The sequence below is a fragment of the Lagopus leucura genome, unplaced genomic scaffold, assembly GCF_019238085.1.
Source record: "Lagopus leucura isolate 7727_CA_CO unplaced genomic scaffold, USGS_WTPT01 Super-Scaffold_100004, whole genome shotgun sequence".
NCBI classification, from domain to species: domain Eukaryota; kingdom Metazoa; phylum Chordata; class Aves; order Galliformes; family Phasianidae; genus Lagopus; species Lagopus leucura.
In genome coordinates, this window is record NW_024962264.1 from 49,172,557 (window position 1) to 49,191,414 (window position 18,858).

At 38.1% G+C, this 18,858-nt stretch overlaps 1 protein-coding gene across 12 annotated transcripts in view; it reads right to left on the reverse strand.

Moving 5' to 3' along the window:
- Nucleotides 1-18,858, reverse strand: part of TBC1D1 (TBC1 domain family member 1) — a 95,730-nt gene that overhangs the window by 41,557 nt on the left and 35,315 nt on the right. For 11 of the 12 annotated variants that reach the window (XM_042871073.1, XM_042871076.1, XM_042871082.1 and 8 more), the window contains 5 exons: nt 8,081-8,614; nt 5,979-6,068; nt 3,069-3,173; nt 2,522-2,654; nt 1,050-1,141 (listed from right to left, as the gene is read on the reverse strand). In XM_042871073.1, the coding sequence (XP_042727007.1) occupies nt 1,050-1,141; nt 2,522-2,654; nt 3,069-3,173; nt 5,979-6,068; nt 8,081-8,614 (954 nt within the window). Of the gene's footprint in view, nt 1-1,049; nt 1,142-2,521; nt 2,655-3,068; nt 3,174-5,978; nt 6,069-8,080; nt 8,615-9,082; nt 9,220-18,858 lie in introns of those variants that run through there. The other variant, XM_042871083.1, reaches the window with a different exon arrangement.

Genomic DNA, 18,858 nt, shown 5'->3' on the forward strand with positions numbered 1-18,858 from the left:
GGGCTGTACAAGGTGAATATAGCTACCTCTGATGCACTCTATTTAGATATAAAATAATGCATAAAAAAACATTAAAAACAATTAGAGGATTTAATCATATAAAACATGGTTTTCCAAAGTTAGGTTTAAAGCCTACTGAGGTAATGCAAGAGATGCAATACAGAGGAGCTAATGCCAGGAGAGCATCTTAGATGAATAAATAATAACCTGAGAAAGACAATTATGCATATCCAGGTTACAACACACGAAGCTTTATGAACACAGTAAATAAAATTTCAGTCGCTCCAACTAAAAAGAACAACAGAAAAACATATGCAGGAAGATATATTTTACCACTGATTTAACCAAAGTTCATTGCTTGCAATGCTTCTTACAAGAAGCATTAACAAGGTCCTTAAAACATGTACAGACTACTAAGAAGGCAACAGTGCCTGCTAGCTGCTATATACAAATAAATTGAGTCACTCCATAGAGCAACTTCCAAATTTGGTACTGGATGATAAATTGCCAAATGGAAACGGACAAAGACAGAGGGTGTAATGACTCAAAACAGGAAGGGAACAGTACTAAAAAAAAAAAAAAACGAGTTAGAAGTTTCCTAATCTAATGTGACAAGCCCAATGACATTGCCTTTAATGTTCATCATACATCTTAAATCCAGCTATGCTTTCCTCCACGCTTGAATCTTATTTAAAAGATAGAAAGTTTAACTTCTTTTTAGTTAGTTCAATGAGTATTAAGAGCTTAGTTAACTTTTATGCAGGACATCTTCCGATCTGGGAATGTTACAGTAATTTGTTTTGGTCACTCTCAGAGTACAAGTTCCTGCCTTCACCCACAAAAAAAACACATGCGGTTTTCCCTGTGAGAAGTTAATGCATCAGAAGAATAAAAAGAAGAAAAATAAGCAAATTTCAAGATAAAAAAAAACATCAAAAATAATGATGCAGAAAATAAAGCACAAGGTGATAAACAGTCTATGATATAAATACACTGAATAGTTCACAAAAAAAATTAGAATCATTTTGGTTCTTTACACTAAAGCTTACCTTAACCTCTTCAAAAACAGAAGCCTGTTCCTGGCTATTTAGTGTTGTTAGATGTTTTTGTAGTTCTAGTTTAGTCTTAGAAGGATGTAGCCCTAATAAGAGGAACAAAATTGTCAGAAATAAACAATTGCAGAAATATGTATAAAACAAAAGCTAAAGCTCATCAGTACCAATTTTTTGAGCTGACCCTTTGCAACTATTTCATAACTGGACATAAGAAAGAACAGTAGATTAAATTAAAGTTACTACTGAAGTCATCTTTAAAATGAGGGACATGAACTCTTTACAGCAAGGAGAATTACTGAGCACAGACCAGGATTATACTCTTAGCTGATCTAGAAGATTCCATCATCACAGAAAACAAAATTAACCCACAACCTAAAGCACTTTCATAGACTATTTTGCTGGTGTTTTTATTCAGTAACTGCCTGGGCTTCAGTTGCTGTATATTTTCTAACAGCTTTCTCTGATTTGTAAGCCTTAACACACTTTTGAAAAAGAACAAACTTACTGCATATTAGCAAAGAAGTTATTTGTTTCTTGCTGAGAATATTTACCGACAGCCTAAAGCTAACTACTTTCCCATTCAGATTATTTTTTTCCTGCTCTCACCCTAGATTAAATTTCTTCCTTTTATTTTCTGTGGAAGAATGGCAAACCATGAACAGTATTTTGTACTTCCGTTTCTGATCGTGGCATTTCTCCTTCAGAACCAGATGATTAAAGACATAAGATTCCTTTGCACTGAAGAATTTCTCCAAAAACTGATTGCTAGCTAAAGGCCAAAGCAGAGTTGAAAGTGGTTTTGGAGGTTCTCCAATTTCAAAATTAATACTGGATAGTTTTTAGTCCAACAAGCTAGTTCTGTGATCTGGTAAGCTACTGTTGCCATCTAATCATCCCAGAAATCATTTAAATGAATGAAGCCCAATGGTGAAATTTGCTGAAATGCAAATAATTGTTTTGCTCTTGTGTCTTAAGCTTGGTTTCTAGGCTATAATTGCTCCATTTCTACAAAGGAGCACAGATTGACACAAACAAGTACATTGAAAACTCAGCAATTCATATTCAGTGGCTCTGTAATGCCATTAGCTAATCAGATTCAACAGGACAGCAGGTTATTGCAGTATATGTTCTTGAGAACTTTCTTATCTGCAATTTGCTGTATTCATATGGCTAACCATGCTAGGCTACTTGCAATTCAGACACATTTAAACTGTTAATTTGTTTTCAAAAATCAACTGAAATACAAGATGGGAGCTTAGATTGTTTGAAAATTCTTATTAGGTTACAGGTAATTTTATACAATAGTACTCTATCTAAGAGAGACTGGCGCTCCATTTTTTTTCCCCCCACAACTGAAGTTCTATTTAAGCATTCATTCCCTACAGTTTCACACATAAGACAGTCCACCAAAAAAAAATGTTTGAAAAAAGAAAAAAAAATTGACCATAAAATTCTTTATACCCCACCTTCTATCTTTTCACAGAGTTTATGCAAGCTTTGCAGAGGACACGTTTCGCAGAGCTGCGGCTGTGCCTTGGAAGTTTGTTGCACAGCAGCTACAGTGAAAGCCTGTTTCAATGTCATCATGATTTCATCAACCTAAAAAGAACAGAGTGCAAAAGAACAATTTCACTTCTCCACAGAGCTTCTCTTTCCCCTAACACAAACACAACAGAATGGCACTACTGTTTGGGAAGGTGTGTATGTCAAGCGAAAAAGAGTTGTTTATGCACAGAAACAGCACAGGAACTCATAAGCACAAAAAACTTATTATTAAGTCATTTCTTCCAGGCTAACCATTTTTGATTTGTGGTACAGTAATAGACACTGCTTCTATCTGGGAATATTTTCTTGTATATGATTAAAAGGAAAAAACCCCACAAAAACTTGAGCCTACTGCAGTTGTGAGGCACTCGACTGACCCACTGCACAGTAGCATAGTCCGAGGGTAGAAGATATTCAGCAAAATACAGAACACAAGATAACAATGGGTCTCTCTTTTCTTTCACTTACCAGTGCTTCATCTGTACATTGAAACACGTAGCAAACGAAGTGGAAGCCTCCATTTTCTGAAGACTCTCTGCAGATGAATCCAAAGTGATCCACATGTCTAATTCCCTACCACAAAAACAACAGCAACAAAACAGTTCCATGTTAAATGTTTTGCATCTATTTTTTTTCCTATAAAAAAAAAAGCACGTAAGGTCAACAGGATAGCAGAGACATTGTGTATCTATGTTACGGCTACATTAAAATCATAAGGTCATTTTAAAAAGTCTCCTCTGTTACAGAGCCTTCATGATTTAAATTTCATTTGTAAGATGCTTTGTTTTATTGTAAATGGGACTGAATATAGATCCACTGGAAAACACTCACAAGGATAAAGGAATACTACTTAATACATAATTTACTTAACAGAGGAGACAGCAGTGGAGCTGCTTTGCTGTTTTTTCCCTTTTTCTTAAGTAGACATAATTGTTTTAGATTTGTAAGAGCAAATAAAGCAAGTGAAAAAAAAAAAATCGATACACATATGTATTCCAATCTAAAAGCTTGGCTATTTAAAAATGAAAACGGTTTAATATATTAAAAATGAATCATGGAAGCATTATTGCTCCTAAAAGACATGCAACATCAGGTACAATCTACTTGAACAGTAGATAAGCATTACCTCCTGGTAAAATGCTAAGGAAGATATTCAATTGCTAGCATTTTTTCTTTCAGGAAATGACTTTCAGATGAGTCAGGTCATACCTGTGCATGTCTCCTCAGTGCACAATTTGTGGTTAAACCTTATGATGAATACCATGCAGAGTGGTAGAACTGATACAGATTCAGTTGCACTCAGTATCCTTTTGTTCCTTCTAGCTAGCATGGTACAACCACATTAAAGTGAAGCAAGCTGTTAGATCAAAAAGTCACAATAACCACTCGTAATGATCAGAAATTTCATAAAATAAGAAATTTCAGTGAGGGTTATGTAATCTGAAGATAGCTAACACGACATTTTTTTCCCCCCTTCTTTTCCCTGTTAACTCAGCAGGAATTTCTGAATATTCTCTTTGTCATTTTATCACAACAAAAATACTTTTTAAAAAACAACACTGGAACAGAATACTTCTATAAAACAAAAGGGGCACGTAGCCCAAAAAGAATGCATGGTAGCATCAAACATCCTGCAGCAACTCAAATGTTTTATCATTCAGAATACTAACAATAAACCCTCAAAGCATAACAGCTGAATAAAGGAAAATAACACATATAAATACCCAGCTTCCTGGAGTTTATCCACATATTTACCCACAGACAACAAAGACTTTATCACACAAATATCAGATACTGATATACCACGAGAACAAGCAGATCAGGACACTCAAATAATATCAAGTCCTCAGCTTCTCCAGCTCTAGCTCCACTGGATGCTCAAGCTAAAGCACTTTAGGTGGGTAATTATATAACGCATGAAAGGGCTGATACAAACTTCTGTGACCTTTCTTTAACATCCCTGCCCATGGTTCTTCTCCTGAAAGTCCAATCACTGCAGTAGAGGAAGAGCACCTGGGACAATGGCCCTGCACATAGAATTGCAAGGTACCAACAACAAGCAATTGCTCTCAGCTGTTTCAGATCAGCAATCTCTGACACTGCCCCAAGGTCACATGCTTCTTCCTTCTATTTCCAGGATCTTACTGGTGAGGTGGGCATTCTGGAAATAAAGCACTGGTTCTGATTTCCCCTATAATTTACCTCCAGTGCCTCCAAGAAAAGTTTAATTAAGAAGGCTGTATTACCAAGATAAATATGTAAGATAGTTCTGGTTAGTCTTCTAAATTTGCATTCTTGGGGTAAAAGCCCTTGGGTCTGCAGCTCAGGATCAACACTCATCAAGCTGACACAAAATCTACCCAACCACACATGCTTCAAACAGGAGGACAGACTCAATCAGACTTGCTTGCTACTGCCCTGAAAGGCATGACAGTCTGCTGACCTGCAGGGCATGACATGAAGTCTGTCTAGCTGCTGCCTAGGGAAAGGGCCAACGGGAACATGGGGATGATTTTTTCTGTGAACAAGGAATTCTCTTCAAAGCTCTTATCTGACATCATGCAAACTAGTGAATTTACTCCAAAATTTTTAGAATAGGTACATGTACATTTAATGATGAAAGCTTTCCTCATCAGTTTATTTAAAAAAAAAAAACAAAAAAAACCAAACCAACAACCATATCACAAAACAAATAAGCTACAATTATAGCAAATAATAGTCCTAACATTTAAAAATGGGTACATAAACCTATCGCAAAACTTCTAGCAAGATCCCAGCATCATTTAGACTGTAAGACACTGAGTAGAATGTCGCTATGCAAGATAAGCAAGTGCAAAATAGTGTGAGAAAGCCAGTGAACGAGGAGGCTCTGAAATATGCCTTCTCTCACTGCATCACACACATTACCTCTGCACTGCAGACTGTTGTCTTTTACTCACATGTAATTTATGCTCTTGAAAATTAAATTTAGAGGTATTGTTTCAGAAAACTCTTACAAATTGTTTTCCCCTCTCATAATATCTCCTTGAAAAATACAGTGATACAACCCAGAAAATCACAGATTTGCACAATTCTCAATAACGCCTGCTGAAATTGCAGCCAGAAATCACCAGGTTGTTTCTTCAAACTTGTATTATTCATCCACCAGACAGGGAAGTGAGCCCTTATGTCAGAAATTACAATGCAAAAAACAAGGAAAGAATGACAGTCTGACAGAATTACTGATTAACTAGCAACTTGTAAACAGCAATTACTGAAATCATGTGGTGAGAATCCATATGAAAAGCTGGGAGATAAATCCATAAGGATTCATAAGTGGGGAATATATATACACATCTATTTGTTTGCTTTCAAGAAAGAATATGCACCCCATCTTACCTGAGAACAAAATGATATTTCTTTAAAGCTTTTCTCAATTGCTACTTTTTTTGTGTCAGGACTGATAAGGTAAACTTCAGACTGGCCAATCTAAAAAATAAAAATAATAATAATAAAAAACAGCAAAAATAACAGGATGACAACAAGTAACATGAGAATTACTTTTTTTCCTCATTACAAAAACATTTCCTGAACAAAATCTCTAACTTTATTCTAGCTGTACTCCTAAACCAATTAGTGAATTATTACTCAATAAGGAGAGAATAAACAGCATTGGTTTGGCATTCAGAGCACTGCACACTGAAATCTGATTTAATTTCACATTTGAAACATGAGATTGAGAACAGCGATTAATTAGATGATTGTAATGTTATACCATAAGTAACTCATTTCACACTGAGAAAATGTATTAACACTCTTGTCTTCGTTTCTACAGCCTTGGCACACACCATATTACAAAAGCTACTGAATAAAATGCCCCAAAATTTAAATCCATGTGTATGCCTCTAGCTGTATTCCACTCTATTTATTTACTTACTGGAGGGAAGAAGTAGTTGGATTTTATTTATTTAAGATACTCATAACATCTAATTTAAAGGCTCTAACTATAAAAATAAAGTTACTGGAGTGTATTTTCTAACCTAATTTAATCTGTAGGCTGTTTGCACAGCAGTGACTCCAGAGCTGACACAAACTTTTGATGGATGAAGGCTTTTTATAAGGTTTATATTTTATTGTTTCATATTTCTCAACTCTTGGCAATACCTTTATAACATTTTAACAGATTATGTTCAGACTCCTAGCAGTTCTCAGCACATCAGAAAGTCTGATGAGGGTAAGTCTTGTATTAGATTTTTAAAAAGAAGCTGCAGAATTTGGAAATGAGGCTATCAGCAGGTGACTGATGTTATATCCAAGCTGGAGCTGCATGCCTCTCTGAGAACTGCTGTACGTTTTTAATATAAAGGAGAAGTGTACTCACTGGAGTGAGAGGACCTGGACTCAAATATGCCCATCTCTAATCCTCCTGATTCTAAAATAGGTATGTGAATTAATAAGGGAATTATTACTATTATCTTATTATAAGGGGCATTTACGTTTTCTGTGTGAAACATCCGCTCAGGAGAACATCAAGATGGAATTGTTTTTGCTAGAGTGCAAAATGTCACTCCATCTTCTTCCATTCCTGCCTCTGCTACCAGTCTGACACAAGTAAACAGAAGTTTTTAAACCAGGTATAGCTAACTACATCTCTTACTATTACTTACTTTTTCTTTTTTTTTTTACAGACATACAACCTTGGCAATCAGAGGCAGCTCTCTTTCCTCCTAAAAAATGCTGTTACTGCTTCTAAAAACTGCCATCCCTAAAAGCAGCTGACAGATCTGAGATGAGCTCATAACAGACAGCTATAGCAATCAGCTCCAGATTTGTATGATAAGATATTACGAAACACAAAACATGGTAAGTAAATTGTCAATCAGAAGGATTATAAGCAGCAGCATATAGTACAAACCCTTACTTCTTTCTAAGGTCTTGAAAAGGTACTTTTGCTGCTTACTTATCATGATAAGAGGATTTCCAGACACACAAAAGCAAGACAGCAGCGTAGGTAGTGTGGAGTAGGGAAGGGAGTCACTGTACAACTGCATTATTACTCAGACATTACGCTGCTTATCATAGGACATAAATTCTACTAGCCTACATCATGGTTCGTTTCTTCTGCCCCAGTTACATGTAATTCATCCATCTGTGAATTTATTTCTTCTGTGAATATCCAGAGTAACTACACATACTGTGTTGCAATTGTGTAACTAGGAACTAACTTTCTGCTGCATTCTAAAAAGTTTTCTTTAGAAGCCCAACACTTCAGATAGCGCTGTTTTAAAGCGCATAGCACAAAGCCATTTTAACTACATAAAATACTTTATGCTGATAGGTAGTGCTTTATAAAGAAGTAGGCGACTTTAGTTTTAGCTCTGGTAATTGCAATTAAGTTATTAAAAAAGTAACTGCCATTTGCAAGAAAAAGAGCTCTGCTGTTTGCCATTCCAAACTCCAAGATGTGAGAACACCACCATTAGCTGCAAATCTTGCTTTACCGTAAACAACATTGTCCGGTTTTCTGCAATGTCTGTTGGCTGCACAACACTGTGTCCATAGATAAGTTGACTTTTTAGGTTTAGTGAAATGGCATCTTCTTCAAAAGACCTGACAAAGCTGTTACCCCTATGGCTTCCCTCTTGAAAATCCTTCTTAAAAGCCAAGGAACGAAGTCCAGGTTGCGAAAAGGATTTCCTAATTGGCCTTTTCTCCTCCTCTTCACCCATCAAGGGCTGGAAGACAGACCGAAATTTGTTGCTGAAAGAGAAGCCTCCGGAGTTATTGGCAGTTTCATGTTGTTGGGATGAGGAATCGGAATCTGACTTTTTTGTACAGCTCGCATGATTAAATTTCTCAATGCATTCATCTATGAGCGCTGGGGGTGCATTTTTATGTGCTACAGTCACACGTCCGCAGAACAGCACCTCAAACTTTTTGGCAAAAGGGTCTTCAATATCTGAAAAATTATTCTGAAACTCTTCTTGACGAGCAATTTTTCCAGCCTGTCGAATAGAGCTTATAATCTCAGGCACCTGTAAGAGGAACAAAAATCCACAAGATTAGCATCTTGTGCTTCATGACAAGCAAGCTGCAATACTAAAAGGGGCTCCCTGCTGTAATTGTTCTTAAACGACTGATCTGTTTTTACTTTCTAAAAGACCAGGCAAAGTGATCCTGTATTTCTCCAACAGATCTACGTTACAATAAGATAAAACACTGACTAGATAACTGCCCATTTGTTTCTCCATCCAGAGTTCAGCATCATCCACGTGTTATCAGAAGAGCACTGCAGGTGTCTGTTGACGTTGCACTGCTCTGATTCACCTGAGACAAAGGTTCCTCTGCAGCACATGCTGCTGCCACAGGGCCATGATCTTTGGTTACAGGAGAGAATTCTGCCAGCTTCTTAATCCCCCCCAGATTACTTTGAGAACAGGTCATACCAAGTGTGGCTATTTCCTGACAGAACAAATGTTCCCCATAAAGAATCGACAGCTTACTTCACAAGTGTTCAGCTGCAGACAGCACAGAAGAAAGCCAGGGAGCAGTAGATTAAAATCCAGAGAAGTCATCTTCTCTAGGAGAGAAGACATCCCTGAGCCTACAAAATACACTGGAGATGCAACCTCCATCTTCTTCAGGCATTTCTATGGCTTATCATAACAACAATATATGTAAACCAATAGAGGAAACAGCAAAAGACTTGGAGAGAGAGAGAGAGAAAAAAAAGTTACATAATAAAAACTGAGTGTACTCCAGGTGCTCATAGACTTCAGTGCGATCATTTGAACAAACAGTGAATCACACACATACATATAGCTAGCAGGTTTCTAACGAGATGACGAAATACTCAGCATGACTCAGGAAGCATTGCCTCACCTTTGAGCCATCAGCTGATCCCCCAGTCAGGACAAAGGGGAAGGTAAACGCAGGGTCATGGCTGCAGGAAGATGCTCAGGCAGCTTTGCACTTCATTTTTTAATCATGTAAAAGAAGAGCTTAATGGTATAACAAACCTTTATCATCTCAAATAGCACGCATTTGCTCCATAGTCAGCTCAAAGTCCATTTCAGTTTTATTCATCTCACAATTTTTTAGCCACTTAACATACTAGGATGAAGCAGCTAGTAACCACATCCAGTTCAGGCAACACTTGTGTACGTTAGATGTTCATCTCTTTTCATTAATGAGGAAAAGATACTGAATAAGATGCTGAATAAGAAAAGAACATTTTATTCCTGGAACTGCTCTTGGTTTTACCAAAGGCTATGCTCTTTTCACCCTCCTGTACCATTCCAGGCCTTTTATGCAGCTATCTGGAAATTAAGAATGAACATGTTTTGTGCTTCTCTGACCCCAGCTCCCTCAGCAAACAGACCTGGATGTACATGGAGAATAAGTAAATGTATTTAAAAAAAATGGGAAAAGAACAAAATTTACGATGTGTAAATTAAACATATCTATTTTTAATTCTTAAAATAAACTACAAGGCTCTATCCTGGCAAATGTTTATCACGATGAATTGTTTCCAGACTAAGAAGCACATCACTAGGCAGTTCAAGGGGAGGTGAAGTTCACTGCTGTGACCACGAAATGGCAAACTTAAGGCCTGTGAGAAGAGGGAACAGGGCAGATATGATCACATGACCTTGGAGGCCTTTTCCAACTTTGGTGATTCCATGATCCTAAGCGACAGGACACAAGGAAATGGTCTCAAATTGCACCAGGAAGATCTAGATTGGACATTAGGAATAATTTCTTAACTGAGAGAGTGGTCAAGCCTAGGAACGGGCTGCCCAGGGTAGTGGTGGTGTCCCAAGTCCTGAAGGCATTCAAGAGATGTGCAAATGAATGACACGGTGTAGCAACGGGACAGGTCAGATTTTATTTGGTGATCTAGAAGGTCTTTTCCAACCTAGATGAGTCTACGAGTTTATGATTCTACAACCCCAAACTTCAGGAGAGCAGACCTGGGCCAGCTCATGGCTCTGACTGGAAGAATTCCTTGGGAAATTGTAGTGGAAAGAAGTGGAATCTAGGATTGCTCGTTGATTTTCAAGAACCAGCCCCTCCAAGAAAAGTCCACCTCTTCTCGTGGTACTCAGTGAAAAGAGGCAATGCACACAATCTGAAATACAGGAAATTCCACCTGAACGTAAGAAAAATATCTTCTTGATTGGAAGGGTGGCCACACATCAGCACACGTTGTCCAGAGAGGTCACAGTCCCCCAGTCACTGAGATACTCAAAGCCGGAGTATACTGCCCTGAGTAACCTGCTCCAACTGACCCTACTGTGAGCAGGAGGCCCAACAAGATGCCCTCCAAAAAACAGGCCCTTCCCATCTCAGCCTGGGGAGTTAGATACCAATATCTCTACAAACACACAAGTAATTGTGCCTACTGATCTGTGGTAGAAATCTGTTGCTTACATGTATGATTTCCTTTTGCTGCATAAATTCTGTCTTCTAAAATAATTCTATTCTTAAGTGTTTTCTGACTTGTTTCTCAGTATAAATATGTAATTAGTGGTGAAGATTATTCCTGTAATCAGCAAAATAACTTCTGGTGACCTAAAATTATTTCCATAAAAATTATCCCTGACTACCTAAAATTACTTCCCTGAAACCACAAAAATAAGCAACATAAGCCACACTGAATCTTTACCAAACAGATCTTCTCATGAGCCAAACAGGACTGATGGACTAAAAGTACAGCTGAAACTGAACTGAAAGAAGAGTTTCTATAACCTCTAAAACTAACAATGGACTGCTGATATCTTTTTTTGTTTGTTTTTAAAGTTATTTCTGCTATGATTAGAATGTTTATTTTTCAGAAGCAAAGCACAGAACTAAAACATCGAGTGCTCTTGTGATTTGATTCTTGGGTAATCACGCAAAACAAGCCTTATCTACAACTTCCTGATGTAGATTTGTGTGTTGGTCAGCTCCTATACCGCACACAGTATACTGTTTTTTTTTTTCCCCACACTGGATGTGAAGCTTATCATTTTTAGTTCTGAAGTACATTAATTTATAGATCTAATTGATTTTAAAAAAAAAATGTTGAGAGTCTGTGGAGTCATTTGTTTTAGAATCACAGAATAATTTAATTCGGAAGCAATTTCTGAAAGTGCTATTGCCCAACCCCATGGCCTCCTGCCCCAGTGAGAAACCTACTGCTTCCACAAGTCATGGCTCCATCAGCTAGGATTTTCTCTGTGACAAGTCTCACCTACTAGTTTAGCCAGATAATGAACTAAATACACATAGAACAATCACAGTCTTTAATCTCTAATCAAATTAAAAAAAGATGTATTCAAAACAATAGAATTTCCTTACATTTCAACATAAATTAAAGGTAGAAAAGAAACTTTTCAAGTTCATTTCCATTTTAGTGAAAGACCTCTATATATTCAGGTCTTATCTTAAGTGTCTTCGTGGCATTTTATTATATTGCTTGGAATCTGCTCTACAGCCCCCTTGACCTCAATGACTTTCTCTAGTCATTAACTTCAAGTCTTATTTTCCAAATGTTCAGTTCTTTGCAGTACTTTAATTACTGGCTTTCTTCTACTATTTGTTGACTTTTATGCCTCCCACCAAGATTTAATACAGAAAGGGAGGCAGAAAGTTCATGGTTCCTCTATGCCCTGGATGACAACAATGCTTTCCAAGCTTCCACCACTTTACTTTTATGTACGTAAACACGCTGTGGTTTCCCATCAAAGCAGGGCTTGTGCCAAGTACTTCAAATCTGTAGGTGCATGGGATCACCTTCGCACCACAATTTCACGTCTCCAAGTGTTTGATCCAAAATTTTGCTGCTGTATGCACTCCACTCATCTTATTAACAACTAACTTGCTTCTTTCAGCAACTTTACCAGCTGTGTACGTTACTCTATCGCACAGTTCTGTACCTACCACTGGCAGAAGTCAATTTTAACTGCATGGGTTCAAAGCAGAAGGGAAGCAGAATAACAATAATCAGTAATGAGCAGCATCATTTCTCTTTACAGTACGGAATACACATGAGGTGTCACATGTAACCAGAGAACTTGTGGGTAGCTTTTCACAAGGAGAGCAAGCTGGAGCAAGCTCACAAGACTGCAAGGGGCAGCACCAAGAGCAAACTGCCAGGCTAAACACACAGCAGGGATATGGGCGGGGAAGGGCTGTAACACCAGATTGTAAAGCATGACAGTAACAGCTTCTCAACTTCTACAAGGGAAATCTCAGCGGCTGAATATCACCCCAGACCTGTGAAAGGAAAAGTTATCGTGCTTCATATCTACCTGTAGGTATGGCTTGCTTTGTTAGGCATTGAATGGGCATTACACAGAGATTCGGATAAATCAGAGCGGTGGGGCTGACTGAAGTTTTGCTAGGATGTATGCATAAAACTGATGAACAAGAATGCACTAAAAATGTTCTGTGTGGGGCAGAAAAGAGTCATCTGCTTAAACCTAGATCCTTTTGACCTGAAGCCTGGTGGCCGAGTGACACTAGCACACTCAGAAATTAGTGACACAGCCACCACCAGGAGTGGAGCTCCACATAGCCCATGCACACTCTCACAGTTAAGATGTTATAAGTCAGAAATGTGGCAATAATTCCTACAGGTCCACAAATTGCCAACTACAGCAGATTGATGGACCATATACGGCATGCTGACTCTACACCATTACATTTGCTTTATTACAGACAAATCTCATCTTGAGAAGTCTCTTCATAGCTCCTGAGACTAATGGAAATAGTTGCACTTTTGCAAAGTAAGACCATTAGGAGAACATTCCACTCAATTTAAATAGACACACAAAAAAACTACCTTTCCTTTCTAAAAAACAGTATCTGCAGAAAGCTTTTATAGATTATTGTAAACAAGTTCAGAAATAGAACATAACTGTACTCAATGTTCTAGCTACACTGAACTAATCTATTTAGTGGTAGTGTTTCCTCCCTGCGAGATGCATCATTTTGCTGACACATTTGAAAGTTGTTGTTGTTTTTTTTTAACAGCTCTAAAGACATACCTTCCTTAAAGTCCAAAACACCACAAAATCTGGCAAGTTTCCACAAATTATAGAATCACCAGGGTTGCAAAAGACCTCCAAGATCAGCCAGTCCAACCATCTACCCATCACCAATATTTCCCACTAAACCATGTCCATCAGTACAACACCCAAACATTTCTTGAACACCTCCAGGGACAGTGACTCCACCATGTCCTAGATTGCTGATTACCTTTTACTCCTCTCCATAAAAAAGAATGATCAAAACCAAAGTGCAATTAATGGAATGCCTCCATTTTAGAGCAGCATTGAATGCAGGGGCAGTTCACTGGCTCTGAAGGAGGTACTCTTACAAAATCTGCTCTTGGGAAGCCTATTAGCATACTTTATTCCATACCTGGAAAGCTTATTACATGGCAGCAATTCATTCTTCTCCAGCCCCTTTCTCTGCTTACAGTACAAACCATTCCTTTTCATCTTGTACAGCTTTGTCAGCCCCTCCACTCAGTACCATAACTTTGAAGTAACAATAAAGCAAGTCAACAGGTATTTCAAGTAACAGGTTAACATATCTACAGTGCTACCTTCTCCATCATTCGTTTCAAAGTTCTTACCACACAATTTTACAAATGGAAAAGATAGTTGAAGATATAATAGAGACTACTGGTCATACCTAAAGGATTCCTGGCCCACATTTTACAGAGTGACTACCTAGCATGGGAGCAACAGCAGTTGTAAAGCAATAGCTAGGAACATCTGTGCTCATTCATTATAAACACACACTAAATCTTTTTATTTTTGGTAGTGTAAGCAGCTCTCTTAACGCATTGAGAAAGGCCTATGGCAGAGCTGGAGGCTCAGGATGGGTAACAGAAGGAATCCTATTCTTAGATGGTTATAAATGGAAAGAGTCAGTGATGACATCTGAAAGTTTTCAGGACAGGTTTTTTACTTTTTTTTTTTTTAACTGAAATGTAAGAGACGACAATTTAAAACAGAAAATGAGTTACTAAGGATATTTTTGGGGGGAAAGAAAGCCATCAGATTAAATTCCAATAGTATAACAGAAATCAGGTTATCTCCCTGTTTCCTTGGCCCTCAAGTTTTTTCACAGTTAACAAAGTAGGTACAACTGCCAAAATAGGGCAAATTTCAAACAATTACAAGACACAAATTGTTCTGTCTCTTTTAGCAATATCCAAACTCCAAACAAGAAGGGAAGAAAACTTGAGTTGTCATATATCCTCATAACAACTGAAGTTATTTTCATTACAGGCCACTGATGCAAATGAGTTTCAGAATTCCCCCTCCTCCAGAATTTTATTTGGAAGTTTCCACTGGGGAAGGAGAAGGAAATACTGTGAACAACTTTGACTGGCACAGTGTGCAAGTTAATCTGTGTTGCTCTACTTGCAATAGAGTTAAACAGCATCTCTCTTACTCTGCCAACACAGTAAAGTGTCCCGAGGGATGAGAAAGCCCCATATAGTCCTCCAATAATCCTCCTCCCCAGTACTGTTTGGGGTAGAATGTGATGTTTTTCATGGGAAGAGCCTTATTCAGACATTACGTTTACTTATAGAAGTCCCGAGAGAACCAGAGTGCAGAAGGCAATTAGCTTCTTCCAGTATTCTGCTGACGTGGTACAAAATGCAAGCAAACCAATATGTTCTTGGAGAAACACGAATTTGTTGCTTTGTTGTGTAATAACAGATTGCAGCTGCCTCAGGTCAACTCACACATGAGCAAGACTGGAAAGCAACAGTTAATCTTCCCATGGACATCCACGTCACCAGAGATACTGCCTTGAAAACAATCCAATTCCCACTTCAGAAAAGCAGTTAGAATTTAAGTCACCTTCTCATGTGACAAGTTACTGGGAGCAACAAACATTATTAAAACTTGCTAGCTACAGAGCTCTGTGAAATCCACATGTACAGTTTATACTAGCTGTTGTTTGTTTCTTCTTTTTTTGTAAAACATATTGTAAATCATCCCAAATGATGTATTTGTTTCAAATTTACTTCATTTGAACAGGAAAACTGAAATAAGATGATTGCCAGCCTTTGTTTCCTAGACCAATGGTCTTCCTAGTAATAGCTAGGTAATTTACAGAACTAACAAAGGTCTAAGTTTAATACAGTTATTGCTAATGATTTTGACCAGCCACTCCTAATGGAAAAGGAGAAAAACCAATATAAAAATATACCCGAATAACCCCCAAAACCTAACGAGAGCCTTAATATACAGGGAACATACAGAAAAACTCTTCACAAGCTACAGAATTAGGCTCTGCTTTGAATTTTGAAATGAACAACACATAGAAAGCTTACTGACTTAGCATTATTTATTATGGGCTATTCAAACTAAAACATTTATCATACAATTTAATAAAAACCACTCAGCCTTTTGTGAAGAAATTTAGCTACCGTAGGACAGGTCATGCCTGTCAACTGCCCTGGAAATTGTTTTTAAACCGCTATCAAGAAGAGTCCACAACACAGTGCTTTCTAAAATACTTTCTGCATTTATGGAAAGCTACTGATGCAATGTTAATGGGCAGCAACATGAACAGAAAGCTATTTACTCAAGATCCCCTCCATTAAGATGCAGCCAGATCACATTAGGGAAATTTGCTAGTTCTTCCTCCTAAGATCATGGAATTATTGTCTGAAAAAGCAAGTGCTTCTAATTCCTGTTGATAATAGACACATTAAGAATCTGCTTCTTCACTCCTGCTTTTAGGATGGCCACATATTTTAAAGCAGGTGAAAGTTCAACTTTTTTTTTAAAGCTTCTTTCCCTCTCTCGTCCAGATGTGACAAAAGCCTTGCAAGAAAAGAGTTTGGAGAAAGCATCTTTGCAGAGCAGTTCTTCCACAAACTCTTACAGAAGGCACCTTTAAAAGTTACAGTGTAAAATCTACCATGTCAGCATAAAGTGAAGCAAAAAACAATCCACAACAAAATGAGATACTAGATATCTGAAGAAGATATTTAATGAGGTATTCAGAGGAAGATGATCACCATGGAAAATGTGCTGTTTAATTACAGGCTGCCCACAAGACTGCATTTCTCTGCAAATGCATCAACTGTAGAGTTGGGCTACAGCTCATCACGCTAAGCCTGGAAGAACATCCCACAGAGCACTGCATCACACCCAAGAGCACCTGCCTGAGCTTTTGTGATTGACTGGATCTCATTTCTTCATTTAAACACTGGCAACTTCGCTGGCTGTTCTCTCTTTTAACTGCTACAGGGCAGCCAAGCATGGACAGTCAAAAGCGAATTTGCATGACCCACAACAAAACACAGATGTCACTGTCCTTTTTAGATAAAGCTGCACCTTCAGCCCTTGGACAAAAGTTGTCAAAACATTGATAAAAGGTAACCCTGAGACGAATGGAGCTAAGGGTTCATTCCTGAAAGCCATCTCAAGGACAAGCCAACATGCCACCCTAGACAAGAAGCTAGAAGAGAAATTTTAGCAATGGATTATGGAACTGGTACTTGCTGACAAGAAATCCCATGCTGATATCCCATACAAAACTCACTACAGACCTACAGTGACAGTTCTCCATCCCTGCAGTCAGAGCAAGCTAGCTGGACTGATAGAAACAAGAAAACTAGAAATTACTCTACAGATACAGACACTGCGCCTTTCCCAACAAAGTGTCTTACACTGTTAGCTCAATGTAAGAAGTATGATCCACAGAAAGACATGCTGATAAAAGTTTGTCTTCATGCTCATTTATGGAGCTCCTACTACTGTGTCAGTATTTGATAAATATCAAGTTTTATCTATATCATACTTTATTCAGTCACAAATTATAATGATAGATGTAAAAATTCAGAATCTGTTCTGCTTTCGATGCTATGAGATTGCTATTCTAAACCTACCCAGTTTCTTCCAAAAGTAAATTTTCCTTCTCCCCCTTGCCCCCCTTTTCCTCTCTTCAGTTAAGGCTGAGTTCCTTTAGAAAATGGAATGGTAACTACAAATGGATGACTACCAAACACCAAACTTAGCTAACTGGATAATTCACACAGCTACACCCCTTTCACGGTGACTGAATTCTGACCTTCACAGTATTTCCAAAGTATTCTATATTTAAACACTTACTCACCAAGGAAACACAGAAGTGAGTGGTAAGCATTCCACATTTCTAAAACAGATGTCACTGACTAAACGAAGTCCCCACAAAAAGCTGGTGGGAGATACAAGGAAGATCCCCTATGGGTCATGCTAAGAATCTAGCTGAAGGAAAGCAGTAAGGAAAGGAAGAAAAGTTTTGAAGGAAAGACTCCTTGCAAGTGTTGCTTTCTTTGACTCAAAGAATGATGTCAGCAGCAGGGACTGCTGCTATTTCAGCCACACCTAATCCACAAGACAACTGGGTTCTTCTGTTTGCTCTTTTAAGTGAAAAGCATTATCAAACCTTTAGAAACACCAAACTGAGACAAAATGCTGCCTGAGTTATAAAAAACTACACAGTCATTTGTATCCAATTCTATACTTCACAAACAAAATGTAGCATTAGCTCCCTAAACTATTTTGTCAAGTGCAAAAAATGCACTTCTGAAGTCCACACAAGTCACCCCCACACAGCTGTACATCAAGTGGAAACGTCAATCACATTCACAGAATGCTAAACCCTATGGGTTATATTCCAGTGGGATTTACCCAAAATTCCAGCATGTAGTTTTGGTTCATACTCTGGGCAACTACCAATAGAGTTCTAAACAGATACCTGGCACATCACTGTCCTAAATACCAAAACACTTCTAACAGATCTCCTTTGCCATGGTTTGTCTTTGGGGAGATTGGAAGCTATAAAAATGTCCAAAGAAACAAAACCAGCATTAAACATTTATAGAGCACTAACCATCCACATTTCCATGACAGCACTTCAGGGAGCTCACCTCATTGGTGAGCAGCAATGCGGCCCCGTAAACTAATAAAAGTGTGACATTTGGTTATAGAGCCCCTTGAAATAAACACAAAGAACAAAAACAAACAAAATGTTTGCTTGAAAATGCAAGAGGCTGTTTAGCTCAGCTCAGCACTGCCATTTTCAGTAGCCAGTACTGTGCCTGTATAACTGCACACAGTCTGTTCTCCTCAGCCCTGCAATTTCACAAGCTATCTATACCTGAAAATCCTGTTTGGTTACTATATATCAAAGATTCCCCCTGGAAAAAAAACAACAGTTTTTTATGATGTCACAAAGGAAAAAAGTCCAAAGCCAGCAGCTTCTGAGTTAGGAA